The sequence below is a fragment of the Propithecus coquereli genome, unplaced genomic scaffold, assembly GCF_000956105.1.
Source record: "Propithecus coquereli isolate 6110/MARCELLA unplaced genomic scaffold, Pcoq_1.0 Scaffold827, whole genome shotgun sequence".
Classification (NCBI taxonomy): Eukaryota; Metazoa; Chordata; class Mammalia; order Primates; family Indriidae; genus Propithecus; species Propithecus coquereli.
In genome coordinates, this window is record NW_012154474.1 from 1 (window position 1) to 16,989 (window position 16,989).

The 16,989-nt window shown below is 60.1% G+C and overlaps 1 protein-coding gene across 1 annotated transcript; it reads left to right on the plus strand.

Annotated features, from left to right (window-relative positions):
* Nucleotides 1–1,979: 1,979 nt before the first annotated feature.
* LOC105825816 (pachytene checkpoint protein 2 homolog) lies at nucleotides 1,980–9,882 on the plus strand (the record flags this gene model as incomplete). Its single annotated transcript, XM_012663716.1, has 7 exons — nucleotides 1,980–2,043; nucleotides 2,766–2,852; nucleotides 3,135–3,241; nucleotides 5,547–5,700; nucleotides 7,639–7,751; nucleotides 8,691–8,760; nucleotides 9,787–9,882. Coding segments are annotated over 7 exons (691 nt in total), but the record flags the coding sequence as incomplete, so codon positions are not given.
* Between the last annotated feature and the right edge of the window lie 7,107 nt (nucleotides 9,883–16,989).

A 16,989-nucleotide genomic window follows, 5' to 3' on the forward strand; every position in this document is an offset into this window, starting at 1 on the left:
CAGTATTTTTCTTCTCTGAAGGTTCTGTTTGATTCTTTGTATGCTTTCCTTTCTCTCGCTGTGTTCCTGTTAAAACCTTGAACACGTTTATGATAGCTGTTTTAACGTTCGTGTCTGCGGATTCCATCCTCATCATTTCCGAGTCTGTCTCTGGACTGGTTTCTCTTTGGTTGTGGGTCACAGGTTTTTGCTTTTGGGCATGTCAGGTCGTTTTGATTTAATCCTGAACGTTGTGATTTGAAGTGTCTGGATTTTCTTGTCTTGCTTTGATGACTTGAATTTTGTTCTGACAGGCATTTCAGTTATTTGCGATTGGGGTGATCCTTTTGAGCTTTGTTTTTAAGCTATGTTAGGGAGGGGTTTAGGTTAGTTTTGTCTTAATACTGGAGTGTGGTCCTTCTGGGGTGTCCTGTGTGCAGAATGATCAGTGAGTGCTGTCCACTTGGCGGCTGTGGCTTGAACCTCACCCGACCTGTGTGTGCTCCGGGAGCCCTTCGGCTCACACATCTGCAGCCCCTCTTTACTGGCCTCGTGGAATTTCCCTGCTTGTACGTACCTCAGTGCGCGCCTTCCGGGCTGTCTCCTCCTCCCCTAGAATTCTGCTCTGCAGCCTGCAGCCGCCCCGACTCCCTGAGCTCTGCCCTCTGTGTCCTGCACCGGGGGCTGTGCCCTGCGTGGGTTCCCTCCCAGGGCTGTGGTGGGAGTGGTGGGAGGCAGAACGCCGGGCAGTTGTAGGGTTCACCGTTTCCCTTCTCTTGGGGTCACAATCCTTCACCGTCTGTTGTCCAACACTCTTACCGGATGTTGTTTCATTTATTTTGTCTAGTTTTCTCATCATTTAAGGCAGAAAATAAATCTGGTACCTGTTACTTCAGTACTAGAGGGAATCCTATGAGATTTAGTTTCGTGTATCTATTTTGTTTCCTTTCAAAATGTAAATAATTTTCGTAGGAAAATTGCTTTATTTCAACCCTTCATGTTCTGTTCAGAAACTTGGCGTCTGTTTTGACATCGAAATGCGTCTGTTTTGACATCGAAATACGTCTGTATTTGAAAGATCTCTAAGATCAGTTTCCTGAAACACTGGAAATATAATAACATTTTCCAGTACAAAGATCTGGAAATACGTTTCGTGGCTTAGAAATGGTATAGAGAATCCTTAGCAAGCCTTTCTTTCTCGTTCTGTTAAGTAGCCGGTGTTTTACAATTTATTTTGTTTAATATTCAGCCTAGTTTGTTTCGCTGGCTTGTCCCCCTCCCTCTTCTGTAAACAGTAACGGTCTTTTTCTCTTTATTTAAATGGGAGGCCAGCGATACCTTCTGAAAGTACTTGTTTTGCTTCCGTGGACTTTTGACACAGAAGAAACTGAAAAGAGGACCTGGGAGTCGGCTCCTCTCTCGCCTCAGCCGCGTTTCCTGTTTGATTTGGTCTCGCGCTGCGTGCGCCCAGCTCTGTCCGTGCTGCTGGATTTCAGTCCCGCGGGGGGTGTCAGAGTTGACTTCTGGCTGCTGACTGTTCCAGGGCTCCAAGGTCTGCGCTGGAAAACGAATCACAGTGCCCTAATTTGGGGTTTCATGGAAAGAGGAAAGAATGTTTGGCTCCTGCCTAAAACTCTTGATGCTTTTCTTTTGTTTTGTTTGTTTTCTTGGTACTGGTACTACTTTTTAAACATAGGAATATAAGTTATAAGCAGCTTAAAAATGAGAGGGCTTTACTTTTTAACTCAAATAAGGCTATGGAAAAATTAATTTGGTACAGTCCAGAACTACTGATTGCATTGTGTTTAGTTTTTCATAATTATTTAGCACACAGGCCTCAGTGCCTTGATTCCTTGTCAGTGATGGTAATGACCTGACGAGTCAGTCACCACCAGCATGCTGGGCAGCTGGGAGGTGTCACACCAAGGAAGCAGGAGTGGCTGCCACCGAGGACGCAACAGGACTGCTTAGTAATTTCTTAACCCCTTTTACCATCTTAGGTACCGGTATGGCCAACTAATAGAAATAAACAGCCACAGCCTCTTTTCCAAGTGGTTTTCAGAAGTAAGTATTAAATGCTCCGACCGTCTGCATTGTCAACCGTGTAGCTGAAAATACGCATCCTGTACGTTAGGCAAACACTCCTCTCCGAGAGGGAAATAGGCAAAATGGGGAAGGGAAGGACGGGCTGACTGTGGTCAGAGAAGGGTTCCAGAGCTAAGGCCTGCAGGACTCCCTTGGTCTGTCCCAGACCTCTGACGGGTGTCAGAGGATGTCCGCTGGGCCTCAGGGTGCAGACCCGGCCTCCTTGCATGGACCGGCCCTGCTGAGCACGCCATCGGTGCCTGTGTGCTCGCGTGTCCCTGTGAACTGAGGGGCCAGACAAGGCCGTGTCCCCTCCCTCCAAGGGCTGTGCCCAGACACAGGTGTTGGCATGTCTTCCAGTGAGGTGAGGCAGGATGCGGCACACTGGAGGCCAGGAGTGCACCGCAGCCAGCGTGCACGCTTGCTCCTGTGACGCGTCTCGTCCCAGGCAGCGAGGGCAGACGGGTCAGCAGAGGCACAGTCTCCCACGCTCTGCTACCCTGGGAAGAGCAGGCGCCGCCGATCTCCGCAGGGAGGGAGCACTTAGGTTGACCTCCCGTGCTGACCTGGCTGCTCTCGGACCCAGGATGTTTTCTGAGGGGCCGTTGGGAGACGGGCTGCTGGGGGCGGCTGCCCCGGTGGGCCTGTGTGCACCTGCGGCGAGCTCACTGCAGTGGATGCTGAGAGTGTTTTGGTTCCAGAGTGGCAAGCTGGTGACCAAGATGTTCCAGAAGATCCAGGATTTGATTGATGATAAAGACGCCCTGGTGTTTGTGCTGATTGACGAGGTGGGCATTTTCAGATACTAAACCCATGGCTGAAGGAAATTCAAGACTGAGTTGCCTCTGGTGTTGCGGGACGTGGCCTACTTCTGCCACTCTCTGGCCTTCCCCTGCTCTGCGGGCCACGCTCTGGCACGTCCGAGGCCTTCCCTGCGCCCTCGGGCCAAGCGTGTGTGCGCCCTTCACGCGCTCGCTCGCTCACTCGCTCAGTGGACTTGTCCCTGCGGCTGCCCACGAAGTGCCAGGCGCCATCCCTTTTGACCCATTGCTCTGTCCCTGTCCCTGCAGGTGGAGAGTCTCACAGCCTCCCGCAATGCCTGCAGGGCGGGAGCCGAGCCATCAGATGCCATCCGCGTGGTCAACGCTGTCCTTACCCAGATTGATCAGATTAAAAGGTAACGCTCTGGCACGCGGTGACTTGACGTGTTAAATCAGGAACAATGGAGAAGTTTGTTCCCAAGGGATGGTGGGCTGTTGGGTAACTCCAGGCCTCCCCACCCAGCTCCTTTAACTGAAAGTGCATTTGACATCGAGTGTCGGCTCTGTCTGTCTGCGTGGGAGGCGGCAGGTAGTAAATGGATTTTTTGAAAGTTAAGTGTTTTTTAATTCACTAAAGTATTAAAAATGGGCCAGACACAATGACACACACCTGTAGTCCCAGCTACTTGGGAGGCTGAGGCAGGAGGATCTCTTTAGCCCAGGAGTTTGAGGCTGCAGTGAGCTGTGATGACACCACTGCACTCCAGCTTGGGTAACAGAGCGAGACTTTATCTCAAAAAAAAAGTATTAAAAATGTAAAACAGAACTTGGGCATGGTAAAATTTTACACATCACAGAAAAGCATGAAATAGAATAACACACTGCTACGTCCAGGCGTCAGCGCCAACACCCAGCCCCACCACTCGCCTGCTGGCCCCAGGTAGAGTGCCTCATGGCCTGGACACGTGTCCACAGTCTAACCGTGAAGGTTCAGGGCCTGTCACCAAGCTCTAGGGAGTGACGTCTGCTAACCCAGCGCAGGCAGAAGTAAGATACAAACTGGTCCCTGTCTGCTGTCACGTGGCGCTCTAGAAGCACCCGCCACCAACCTGGTGCTTACATTTCTTCTCTAAAGTACCCTTCCTGCCTTCCGGGTGACGGGGCCAGTGCGTTGCCCAGTGCTGGCTTGCGGGTGTGGCCGGCAGCAGACGAGCTGTGCAGGGAACGGTCAGCCGTGCCCTCGCTGGTGCTTCCTGGTGCAGATGCTGTTTCCTGAGACGTGGCCGTCTCCTGGGCCAGCTGCAGGAGGGCTCGGGCCCTGCCCGCCCTGTGCTTCCTTGCCACCCTGCGGGCAGGCCTCAGAGCAGCGGAGGTCCCTCCTGGTCTGGCGTGTGCTCCTGCCACAGCCCTCGTCCACAGAACACTCACTTTCCTCCTCCTCAGCTTCTGCTGCCGGCATCCCCTCTCTGCCCCGGGTGGGGGCCTGCGTGGCCTGTGTGTGGCCTTCTCTCGGTGCCATGTGCCTGGGATATGCGCACCCTTTCCCCCAGCGTCAGACACACTCCCCACTTCCCGGGGTTCCCCGTTCCACTGGGGGCCCCACCACGTACCCCCAAGCCAGAAATGGGGGCCACCTTGAGCTCTCCTCCCCACCAGTCACAAGGCTGTGAGGGCCCAGAAAAGAGTAGTAGCCACAGCTGCCTGGTTTCTCTCGCCTCTGTCCCTGGGTTTGACTGCGCTGGAGCCCTGGGCGCAGGGCGCTCTGGCGCCCTGGGCGCAGGGCGCTCTGGCCCGGGCTGTCCACCACTCGCCCCTGGATTTGGCTGCCGCTCCTCCTCGCCTTCCCCACAGGCAGCGCCTCTGCCCCCCAGCCCCACCCTCTGGGTACCAGGGTGAGCGGCCTGTGTGCTCACCCGACCTCTGTACCCTGTTCCTTCTGCGAGGGACCCCCATGCTCCCTGTCCTCATTCTTGCAGAGGGGCTGTCCACCCTCGCCAACATCAAGGTGGAGTGGTACCTGCAAGGTTCCCTGCCCCCGGCCACAGAGCGGCCTGCTCCCCCTGGGCCCAGGAGGGCAGCACTGCCGGGCCCACTGCACAGCCCCCCAAACGTGCTCCCAGGAGCACCTGTGCTTGCCGTGCTGGGCCCTGGGACACTGCCCAGCAGATGGACAGTGGTGGCTCTGTGTGGGGTCTAGAAGCTGGAGGGGAGAACAGATGACGAGTGTCAATAACTCAGCTCCAGGTGTGTCTGGGGCGATGAGAGCTATGGGGTAGACAGTCTCGTGGCCGTGCCCAGGCAGGGCTAGCGGTGGGTGCCAGAGCCGTGGGAGACTGGGCGCCCGGTCAGAGACCCTGCACAAAAGTGAGATCTTCTGTAAGGCTGAAGGAGTCGAGTGGAGATCTGGGAGAGCTTTCTGGAAATCAGTGGAATAGCTGGGGCAAGGGCCTGGGAGGGTCCGTTCACATCCTGTTGCTGCCAGGAGAGTCCGGGGGATGGGCAGAGGTTTGGGGGTCTCCAGACCTTGGCAAGGCCTGCAGGCCTGTGCTGGGCCATGGCTCTGGTGTGGGGCACAGTGGGCTGGGCGGTGCTGGGTGACCCTTTATGTCCTGCGAGCAGGCCTGGCTGCCGACCCCCCTGCCTGCCCCTGCCCAGGTACAGTGGGATATAATTGAGCCATGGACACACGTGACCACGGTCCTTGCTTTGCGGCCACCACAGGCATTCCAACGTCGTGATTCTGACAACGTCCAACATCACTGAGAAGATCGACGTGGCTTTCGTGGACAGGGCCGACATCAAGCAGTACATCGGGCCGCCCTCCGTGGCTGCCATCTTCAAAATCTACCTCTCGTGTTTGGAAGAGCTGATGAAGGTCAGATTTCTTCTGTTCTTGACTAGCTGAGGTGGCTTAGACTGAGCTAGCCCTGGCATAGAATAAGGTATTTCCACATAAGCACCAGTCATCTTTTTAAACTGACGTTGCAACTTTGTCGTACTTGACAGGTTGAGCTAATAGTCCAAATTACAGCCACCGATTCAGTACTTTTGCTCTTTTGGCACCACGCGGGCATCATTCTTGGTTACTTGAGGTGCTGATGTGTAGGACGTTGCTGAGTCGGGCAGGTGGCCTGCCTCTCTGGGCCGGCGTCCTCGCCGGCAAGAGCAAGAACAAGCCGACCCAGCTCTCGGGATCACGCCGCCTGCAGGGCTTCGTGGGGCTGTCATCTGACTGAAGCGCTCATGTCTCTGCTTCACGTGTTCTGGCGGCGGCGGTGAGCGCTGTGTCAGGGAGCGCAGCCGAGACGCACCTGTGCCTGCGCCTCAGGTGCTGTGGAAGCGGGCGAGTAGCAGGCCAGAGCGCACGCGCCCGGCGGGAGCAGACGTAGAGCCTTGAGTTTAGGGGCCCTGGTTAGTAGCCCAGCAAACCGACAAACGGGGGTTTAAACGGTGGTTATTGTCCTGGAGTCATTGCCACCAGCGGGGGGTGAATTGTCCACCCGCCCTGTCACCACTGCCTGACACCACAGAGCAGTGGCCTCAGTGTCCTCAACAAGGGTGACACGGCCTCTCCTGGTTGGGGACAGCAGAGCTGGTCTCAGCCATGAACCCGCAGAGGTGGGCGCTGGGCCAGCGCCATCCAGGCCTGTGGGTGTTCTGTGGGGTGGGAGGGAGCGGGGCTCTGGGGGGGTTCGACTCGCGAGGCAGGATCTGAAGGAAGATCCAAGCGCAGTGTCGCCGCCAGGGAGCCCGTGGGTGACGGCACATCCCGCGAGAAAGTGTCTGTTGGAGAGAAAGTCGCTGTGTGGGAGGCCCTCCCGTGCCCCCGGCGTGGCGTCCGCCCTCGCGGGCGACGTCTCTGCACTTGTGCTGCGGACCTGAGTTTTAGATTCTAAGTTTTAGCTCAGAGGTGTGGACTTGTTCCAGGAGCTGAGAGTGCAGGGCAGGGGGAGTCTCCGAGGCAGTTGATGTAAAATTAAGGCATTCAGGTGTCATAGTGGGTGTGTGCTTTCGAAAGCTGTCCGCATGTGACTGGGACCCCACTCTGCCAGGAGCCTGCGGTCGGCATTTTCACGTGTGCCCTCTGGATGTCGGGTTTCGCTGGAGGGGTGGAGAGGGACAGGGCCCAGGAGGCTGCAGGGGGCAGGGTCCCCAGGGAACCCACCGAGCGTCACTTAGCAAGTCAGGAGGGAAGGTCAGAACACACTGAACAAAAACCCGTGTTTCTTAGTTTTACCCACAGCCTTCACCAGACCTCCAAACTGTGCAAGGAATGCCATTTTCTTTCTCCTCCCTCCTGGTTCCTCAGTCAGGACCGTTCTTGTTAGAATTCAGTCACAGTGATGGTCGCGGTGCCCATCTGACGTGACAGTTCAGCGAGGCCACTGGCAGGAGTGTCTGACTTCAGACGGCTCATCTGCAGGTGAACTCGCGGTGCCCGTTCCTGGTCAGTCACACGCTGTGTCACGCTGCTCAACCAGCCTCGTCTTAAACACGGACAGACCAAGGTCTTCTCTGAAAGTCGGGCTAAGTCCTGGCTCTGAGTCTCAGCTCTGCCCACCTGTGTTTTGACGCAGTAACAGGCTGGTTTGGTACCTCTCGGTCCCCTCCAGCCCCGACGTGCAGTCAGGCGACGTTTCAGCCAAAATCCCGGGAGAGGCTGAGCTGCTCTTGTGCGGCTGTGCGTAGGGGCTAGTTAGGTCCCAGTCTCCGTCAGACGTGACACGGTCCGCTCGGGCCCGCAGGGGTCCCCTTGCTGACTGTGCTCGTGCTCCGCGCTGCACCCTCGTGACTGCGGCGCCTGTCTCCCCAGTGCCAGATCATATACCCTCGCCAGCAGCTGCTGACCCTCCGCGAGCTGGAGATGATCGGCTTCATCGAGAACAACGTGTCAAAGCTGAGCCTCCTCCTGAGTGACATCTCCAGGTGCAGACTGACGCATGTTTGTGCCGTAGTCACCGGGCCGTCCCAGGGAGGGCTCTGGGTGTGAGCTCTCAGCACCCCATGGAGCTGACGTGCGTGTGTGCGTGTGCGTCTGGGTGTGTGTGTGAGCACGCTGGCACACGTGCCGGAGGCCTGCCGTCCTCAGAGTCGGCAGCGGGAGTGGCTCCTATGCCGGAGGGAGGGTGGGACGGAGCAGAGCCTTGAAGGTGGAGTTTGGGAGCACCTGGAGCAAAATCAGGAGGGTGCAGGGGCAACGCACCCGGGCCACACGCAGACTGATGACAGCGCAGAGACCGGCTGGTGCAGGACGCGGAGGGAACGTAGTGGGGAGGGCCACGGATTTCTGGACAGTTTCAAATTTATTCTGAAGCTCAGAGGAAAGGTGTGGGATTTTTGTTGAGGAGATTTAGGCTGGTTGAGATGGGGACAGAGGAGAGCAGTGCAGAGACTTCTGCAATAACCGAAGCCGTGAACCGGCCTGGCTGGCTGGGGAGCCTGTGCTGGCTGACCGCGTGCCCACCGCGCTGCACTCCACGCGTCACACCCACGCCTGGCGTGCGCAGGCAGGCGCTACAGCCCCTGCGCGCGGGGACGGCAGCCACAGAGCGGGCTCACAGGTGGCGTCGGTGGTGCTGCGGGGCAGCGAGGACGCCCCACCCGGAGCAGGAGCTGAGGGCAGAGGGGACAAGCCCCATTGCAGGGGCTGCAGGGCCAAGGGACGCGCGGAGAGGACAAGGCCCAGGGGCCGCGAGGGGTGGTGGCGCCTACGAGGCCCAGGCTGTGCCTGTGGTTGCTCAGGGGCTCGTGTTCTCGGGGCACCTCTGCCAGCCTTCAGGCTCAGAGCTCCTGATGAGGAGGAAACTTAGTCCTGAGCCGCGTGGCCGTCTGAAACTAACACGCGAACTGGTCGTCTTCACACAGGAAGAGCGAGGGCCTCAGCGGCCGGGTCCTGAGGAAGCTGCCCTTCCTGGCTCACGCACTGTACGTCCAGGTGAGTCCTTGCGCATCCGCCACCCACCGTCCACAGGTCTCCGCCCACTGGGAGTCCCACCTGGTACCACTGGGGCGGCTGCCTGTTTGACCCTGTCCGTCAGGCGATGGTTCTGGGCAGCGGAAGGAGCTGACAGGAACCCCTGAGCAGTAGGGCCAAGGCGGTGGCTGTGCTGCGTGTCCCTGCCCACCCGCTGGCAAACACGCCCACGTCTGCCTCCGTGGTGTGTGACAGCTCCTGTCCCAGGCCCTCCCTGGCCGCTGCCAAAGGCTCATGCCCTTTGGGTTTGAGCTCAGCCAGCAGCGACCTGGCACCACACCTCTCGCCGCCACGCCAGGCCCCACCACAGACACGCCAGGCCCCACCACAGACCCGCCAGCCCAGGAGGCCCCCTCTCCCCCCCCTGCCCCACCACCCTGGTCAGGTGAGGCTCTGAGTGTCGGCAGCGCAGAGTCCGCAGGGCAGACACACTGATGTTGGGATGGGGAAACACGCGTCTTGAAATGGTTCCTTTCAGTTCAGAGTCCACCTGTGCTTTGGTCAGTTGCAGCCTCTGCTGGACGTGGCACTCAGCGCCCAGGTGCCACAGCTGACCAGGTGCCACAGCTGTGGGCGGGAGCCTTCAGCTGCAGGGAGGTGGCAGCTCGGCGCTGGGCCACGGTGCTTCTCTGGTTAGCAGCCAGGTGTCCTGGGGACCGCAGAGCCCCAGACGTAGGGCGGGCCCTTTGAGGGGGCTCCAGGGTCTATTCCCAACAGCTTCTCTTCTCGCCATGTTGGCGGCTGGCTCCAGTGCTCACCTGCGGGACACAGTGTCAGGCAGCCCGCCTCGTGTGCCTTTCCTGCAGTAAGGAGTGCGTGGCGTCTGCGTGTCCTGCTGTGGGCCTGAGCAGCGCCCTGGGTGTGTGGCACCGCGCTCACTGCCCAGCTGCGCAGCTGACTCTGCCACACCATCTGCGCCATGCTGGGGTGTTGCTGCCAGCTGTCCCCAAGGATGGGGGCCCCAGTGATGCCCGTGTGTCCCCCCAGGCCCCCACCGTCACCATAGAGGGGTTCCTCCAGGCCCTGTCCCTGGCAGTGGACAAGCAGTTTGAAGAGAGACAGAAGCTGTCGGCCTGCGTCTGACCCTGGGCTTCCAGTCGTGGTTTTCGACAGGAGACCTACGGCTAGCGAGGGGCACCACCTTCCCCGCAGCAGTGCCGCCCGGGAGGGCCCTCTGCAAAACGTTGCTCAGATCCGCGTGCCAGAGCCCAGGAGGCCAAGCTTTGTTAAGAGGAGTGTATTATATTTACGTTATTTTAAAATGCATATTAGAAGACAAATTATAAGGAAGATGTCACTTTTACTGTTTCTGAAGGATAATTCAGATTTTGTTTGTCTCTTTGTAAAGAACTACCTAAGCGTGTTCATGCCCATCCCTCCCCCAGTTGGACACAATGATAACAAATTTTGTTTTTAAAAAAAGGAACATTAATATAGGTGTCCTAGAAACAAAGGAGAAGCTGTCAGCGTAAATAAGCAATAACCATGGCGTGAAAGAGCACGCGTCACTCGCCGCGGAGGGCAGCGGGCGCTTTCTGGCGTCAGCTGGTTTGATTTGATGCAGAGTGTTTTGGAGGCCATTTAATGGGTAAGAAAACCCCATTCCTATATTACAGAAACCGAGAGAAAAATTCTAGGCTAAGTGTTCTCCTATGACAAATAACCAGGTAGGGCCCAGTGTGCGGGGAGAGCGCAGACCCGCGACGTCCGAGGGTGACGTGCGCTGACGGCCCTGGCGACCCAGCGCGGCACGCGTGTTCTCAGACACTTCTGCCCGTTGTTTTGTCTGTTCAATGATGTTATTCACGTCTCAAAGGAAGATGCACATTGATAGAATGTAAAATAAATGGGTCTGTAATTGACATAGTTCACAGAATATTAAGGTGTGGTCTCATGCAGGAATAAATTTCGTGTTAGTGCTTTGTACATGAAGTCTACTTCTTGAAAAATGGGTTATCTCTTGTTATAGAACTTTTTAAATATTCAATTTTTTAAGGAATTTTCTCTCGATTCCAAGTATCTCTCCCAACTGTCTTGAATTTTATTAAAAAGTATTCACACGAGTACTTCCAGCCTGTTCTGTGCTTTGTGCCGTCCACTGGGCCTTCACTCCAGGTCCAGAACCGGGCGCCACTCCCGCTGGGGAACAGCCTGGCTCTGTGGCCGGGAGACCCACGTGGGCGTTGCTGGGGGGCACAGCCGCGCGCAGCCCGTGAAAAGTGTCTTTCGCACGACCCTCACCCCACCTCCAGGAGTGAGTTTGGATCCGCAGGGAAGACGGTGCTTGAGAGACGTTTCGGCGCATTGGGCAGCCGAGCGTGGTGAGCAGGGCGCCGCTGATCGGAGGGTGAGTGCAGATGCCCCGTGGGAGGCGGGAGGGCGTGGGGCAGTAACCGCGGAGAGCACGTGACGAAGGTCCCTGCGGGGTGGAGGGCGAGCGTGGTGAGGTGACCCAGCTCTGCCACCACTCGCCGGCAGGCCGGGCAGGTGGAGCCCACCCTGTGCTCAGAGGAGCTGCCGGGTCAGAAAACAGCTCAGGTCTTCGGAGTCGTGCTGTTTGATTTGCTTATCACGTAAAGTCAATCAATGAACAGACAAGTGGGGAACCTGCCGTGTCGGGTGTCCTCCGCGGCCACGCGGGCGTGCTGGAGTCCGCTGGCTCGGACCGAGCATGTGTGTCTGTGTGTGTTCAAGGTGCTCGGAGTCCGTGGGGCTTCCTGAGCCTGTAGGTTCGTGAGTTCCATCAACTTGGGAGACACTTGCCCAGGACTTGTCCGGCACTCGCCTGTCCCCTTCCCCATCCTGCTGGGTCTGGCGATCGGTGCCTCACGCCGCTTGGCACCGTCACACGGTCGTCGGAGCTCTGCCGTTCACGTCCAGTCCCGTCCTCGCTGCGGTGAGGACACTTGACGTTCCTGCCGCGGCGTCTGCTGGGCTTTCCCTGCGGTGCACGTGGGCTGTCGGCTCCACCCAGTGAGACGTCCACGAGCTTCCTTTCCTTTCCACCTCGGAAGTTCTTCCTTTTGCTCGTTAGGTTCATGTTTCCTTTCCATCCCTGAGCATGATAAGCGTTTCTGCAAACCCTTGTATTCTAATTTCATCTCATCGTTTCTGGTTGTTTCTGTTGCTTGATTTTCCTTCCGGTTTATAGGTCAAACTTGCTACTTCACGTACCTAGTGATGTCTCGCTGGACGGCGTGCGCGCTGTATGTTGCCGAGAGCTGGAGCGCACCTTCCCTCCAGGGCGTGCGGCTTAATTCCAGCAGGCCATGTGGTCACGTGTGGATCTGAGGCTCGTTTTCTGTTGGGGGTCTGGCACGGCGTGCCCTCCAGGGCTAGTGCAGCCCACTCCCCTCTGGGTGTCCCTGCTTGTTCTCTGTTCCCGCCGTCCCTCCGCTCTGGCTGGCAGGGCCTCGGGGGCCCTCCCTGCGCAGGTGCGGTGGGTGCCTCTGCTTCCTGCCGCACCGGCCACCCCGTCCGCAGGCTGTGCGTCTGGGGACAAAACCAACTTCATATTGAAGACATTTGGGAAAAAAACCAAAACAATAAAAAACAAAAAATACAATGTAGTGACTATTTACGCAACATTTACACTGTGCTGGGTGTCATGCGCTCTCTAGCGGCGATCTGAGGTGTGTGGAGAATTGTGCAGGTTATACGCAAATACTGCACCTTTACATCGGACTGGCGTGTCCGTGGACTCTGGTGTACACGGGCTCCTGACCCCTCGCTGGCCTGGGTTTCATCCCACTCGTCCAAACTGGCGTTGAGCCAGGCCCTCGGGGAGTCTTTCCCACAAACAGCGGGCAGGAGCTCTTCCGCCGTGTCGCTCCCACTCTGGCGCTGCGCCCCCCAAGTTCCGGCAACCTTGCCCTTGCTGAACTCTGACCTCTGCCTCCTCTCCAGAGAGCCCGCCAGGCCGTGCTCTTCCCCTCTGCGCCAGACCACAGAGGACGCCCAGGCCGTGCGACCGCAGGACTCCGTCGGTCCTGTGGCCACAGCGGTCCTTGGAGGGGCCGCTGGGCTCCCGTGTTGTAGCGGGAAGTGTCTGGACCCCCGACTTTCTGTAGAGTGAGGGCCCCGTCAGCTCTCTGCTGAGTGTTCCCACTCGCGCTCCCTCCACTCCGCCTTCCCACACCACCTTCACCCCTCACGATCGCTGGGCGGGGTCGGGGGCCCCAGGGCTCCTTGCTTCCTCCTTTGCGTCTTGGGGTGGAGGAGGACGCCATCGCACCCCCCAAATTGGAGGGAACCACCCATGGTCCTGGGGAACGGAAGCCTTGATTACCTGGGCAGCCGCTGTGGCTTGGGATGAGATCTTCCTGATTGGGTCGACCAAGGGTGGGAGACATACGGCCCCCAGGCCACATCTGGCCTGAACCAAATCTGGGCACAGAGAGCGGTCCCAAGGCAGCACGGCCTCTGGCCACTCCCTGAGTGCCCGTCAGACCAGGGGACTCGCCCCAGGCCCCGTAGCTTGGGCTGCGCACCACCCTCCCGGCCTACAGCTGCTCACACCGCTGGGGTGGGCTCACCTCTCCTGAGCCTTCTCTGTCCAGCTTGCCCATCAGGCACGTCTCTCAGAGGGATGGACCGTGGGGGCCAGGGACGCTCTGCTCCTCGGTTGATCGCCCGGCCTCACCTGCCAGGCCCTGTGCACCGTCAGGACATTCACATCCAGGGCAGCCACGTCCGCGCTGTCCAGGGGGGCCCCGTTGGCTGCTGCAGGCTGATGCCCAGGACCAGGGCGAGGGGCTCTTGGCCATGGTCCAGCAGAGGTCCTGGGCCCGTGCCTGGGCCGACCCCACGGCAGAGGGGACGGAAGACCCCGGGACCTAGTTCCAACAGAGGCAATCGCTTCCGCCGTGCAAGCCAGTTGCCTCTGCCAAGGGGTTTTCTGCAAGTGCCCCTGATAGTTGGCGGATATCGGTGACGACAGGTAAAGACACCTGGGCCAGCATGGCAGCTGACGTTGCAACAGCGCAGACACCTGTTCTTCCACGGCACAACCTCGGAACAGCTAACTGCGGCCCTCAGCCTCCCACTGCAGTCAGGCCCGGCCTGCACCCTCCCCCGAGGGACACCGATCACAAGGCTCCGTGGCCTGCACAGTGGCATCTGCACTTCTCCCACTGTCCTCTGTGGTCACTGGTTGGGGTGACCAGGTCACGTCCTCCAGTGCCGGGGACAGAACTGCCAAGGGCACGTGGCCTCGGGACGTCCAGGAGATCACAGAAGGAGCCACGTGGCCCTCGATGTGGAGGGAGCAGGGGACGCTGAGGGCCTGGCAGGGCTGGTGGCCGAGAGCAAAGCTGCACTGGGGCCACCCAGGCCCTCCTGGCCCGGTCCCCGCACCACCGCTGTGGGCAGGACAGTGACACAGCCGAAGAGCAGCTGGGGTGGGCCAGGAGGTCCCCACACGCCCAGGGCATGAAAGTGGGGTCTGAGAGCTCCAGGGTCAGCAGGCAAGGGGACACTGCACGCCCCAGGTTTGGGGTGACACTGAGGCACTCCGTGTCCTCGTACCCAGACGGAAGGAGGAGAAGGGCCACTGGGGCCCGCGCGGTGCAGACAGCGCTGACGGAGCGCGGGCCCCTCGGAAAGTGCGTCCGGCGGTTCTGCCCTCCGGCCACTGGAGGGCGGCACCGCCCCACGGGACGGGACAGGCAGGCGGCCTGGCCGAGGCCCAGGCAGGGAGGGTGGTCGGTCAGTGGAAGCCCCAGCCCGTGTCCCCACAGCTCCGTGTGTCCCAGTGCGCACATGTGCACACATGTGTTTGGACAGCTGCACACGCGTGTGTATCTGCAGGGGAGCGGGGACCATGGGGACACAGGTGGACTGCGGTGTGAGGAGGGGTTGCAGCTGCCTGGGCCCCCCAGACAGGGCATGTGGCACCCCAGGATCCTCCCGGGCACAGGCTGTCTCGGGGCACCAGCGTCACCCAGTTCATGGGTGGCCCCTGCCGTGGGTCGGTGGCAGCAGAGCTTGGTGGGGGAGCACAGGAGAGGCCAGGGTGGTCCTCGGCCATGTCCAGCAGGTGACTGCAGGGGGCTGGGAGAAGGGGCTCACGGCGTCAGACACTCCCGTTGTGCGGGCCCCACACTGCAGCTGCGGCCAGTCCGATGGGGAGGGCCACCTGCCCACGAAGGGCCGTGACCGTCTGTGAAGGGCTTGGGTGGAGCTGGGACCTCCCAACTCCCGGAGGCCCACTCCTCAGTGGCAGCCTTCCACGTACGTGTCCTGCCTGGGCTGCAGGACGGGGCCACGTCCCCAGGAGGCGCCGCAGATTGAGGGCAGAGGAGGGGCAGGGAAAGCCTTCGGGCGTAGCCCCCTTCGGGCCTGATAAAAGACTGTTCGTCCTCCCCACATGCGACCGCACAGGGATAAGGGGCTCTGGCCACGTGGCCACACCCGGCACAGAGGCGTGGGGGCTGGGGTCAGTCGGGGTCACCGCTCGGCCAAGCCTGAGGCAGCCCTTGGCCACTCCGACTCGGAGGGGCCAGGCTGGCGAGTCAGAGACAGGCAGGACCCGCAGCCGCTGGAGCCCAGAAGAGCCGCAGCCATGCCTGCCCCGTGGGGCTGGTGCCGAGACACTGTCTCGGGAGGGCAGCGCTGAGGCCTCCACAGCCCCCCACGCGGTGGCTCTCAGCCCACCAGCAACCCGACACTGGGGCCACTCGACGGCCAGCGTGTCACTCCCAGTTGCACGCTCAGTGCTGGGAGGTCCCCAGCAAGCCGCTCTCGGGCCTGGCTGAGCACCCCCGCCCCCGCCGCCCAGCTCAGCGGGCCCAGCCTCCTGGAGCTCCGTCTCCGGCCTCCTCCACGGGGCCCGGCACGTCCTCTGCTGGGCTGGGACCCAGCCCTGGTTCTCGGGGCAACCTCTGTAGGCTCAGACGGTTTGGAGAAGTCTGGGGGGCAATCTTGGGGCTGTCCCCTCGGGCGTCCTGCCCCTTCTCCACCCACGGAGTCCTCTGCACACCCGCTTTCCGGCTGCACCGGCCACAGCGTCTGTGGCGGAGACTTTCCAGCCCCCACGCCGGACGCGCCTGCGTCTCGGGGGGCGGCAACGAGGCGAGTCTCCAGCGCAAGGCAGTTGGCAGCGTTAGGGTTAGGGAGGCAGCCGGCACCCCGCGGGGCAGGAGTCAGAGGGAGCCCTGACGACGCGGGGACTGGCCATCTGCAGACACTCTGTGGCTGGGCAGTGGTTTGGGGACGCCCTCACACAGGTAGGACAGAGCCCCTCGCTGTGGAGCCGGCACACAAGCGTCCCTGCCTTTGGCGCTGGGTGGCAGGTGCTGTCCCAGGGCAGCTGCGCTGGGTGCTGTGTGGCTCTGGGCAGGTGGGCATCCGTGTGGCGGAGTGTCGCCAGGCAGACCGAGGACATCACCCAGACCCCCAGGCAGCCCGCGCCTCTGCAAAGGCACAAACCTGAAGTCACCAGGCCCACGGCTGTCACGGCAACGGCTGCTGCCCTCTTCAGGTCACCGGGGCCCGTCTCCATCCCTCAGGGCGTAGCTCTTTAGGGACAGGACAGCCCAGGGAGGGGCCCTCATGGACTGGCCACCCAGTGGGCGCGTGGGGTGCCTCCTGGTCCCCGGGGTCCCTCAGACAGGAGACCCTGGGGGTCCTCACACTGCCCCTCACCCCACTGGGAGGTGGCCTCCTCCCGGGGCCGTGCACACCTGCGGGGCTGCCTGGCGCCGACATCCTAACACCTTCGAGTCCCCCATAAAGCAGGGGCGGGGCAGATGTCGAAACTGCCATCGCACGGAGCGTGCAGTGTGACGGTGGCAGAACGTGCCGCTGTGGCGTGGGGACCCCGCGAGCTGCACCAGGGCCAAGCGGCGCAGCTGCACGGCAGAGAGGGGCGCTGGCGGCCGAGGCCGCGGACCCGCGGGGACCGCTCTTAGCGTCTTCGCCTCCCGCAGTGAGTCGCTTCCCCGCGGTCGCCCTCCGCTCGGTGCGACTTCCTCCGTCGCGCGAGTCAGCTGCGAACGGAAACCTCCCTTGTCACTCGAGTGGTTGTCTGTGACTGGGAACAGTTTTCTATCACCCGAGTGACCGCTGACGACTGACGCCTTCGTTTTCTGCCACCTGAGTCACCACGTGCGACTGGAATCCGTCCCTCCCGATCGCCTCGGCGATCATTTATTTATGGCGAAAACATTTCTTTCTCCAGCACCTTAATTA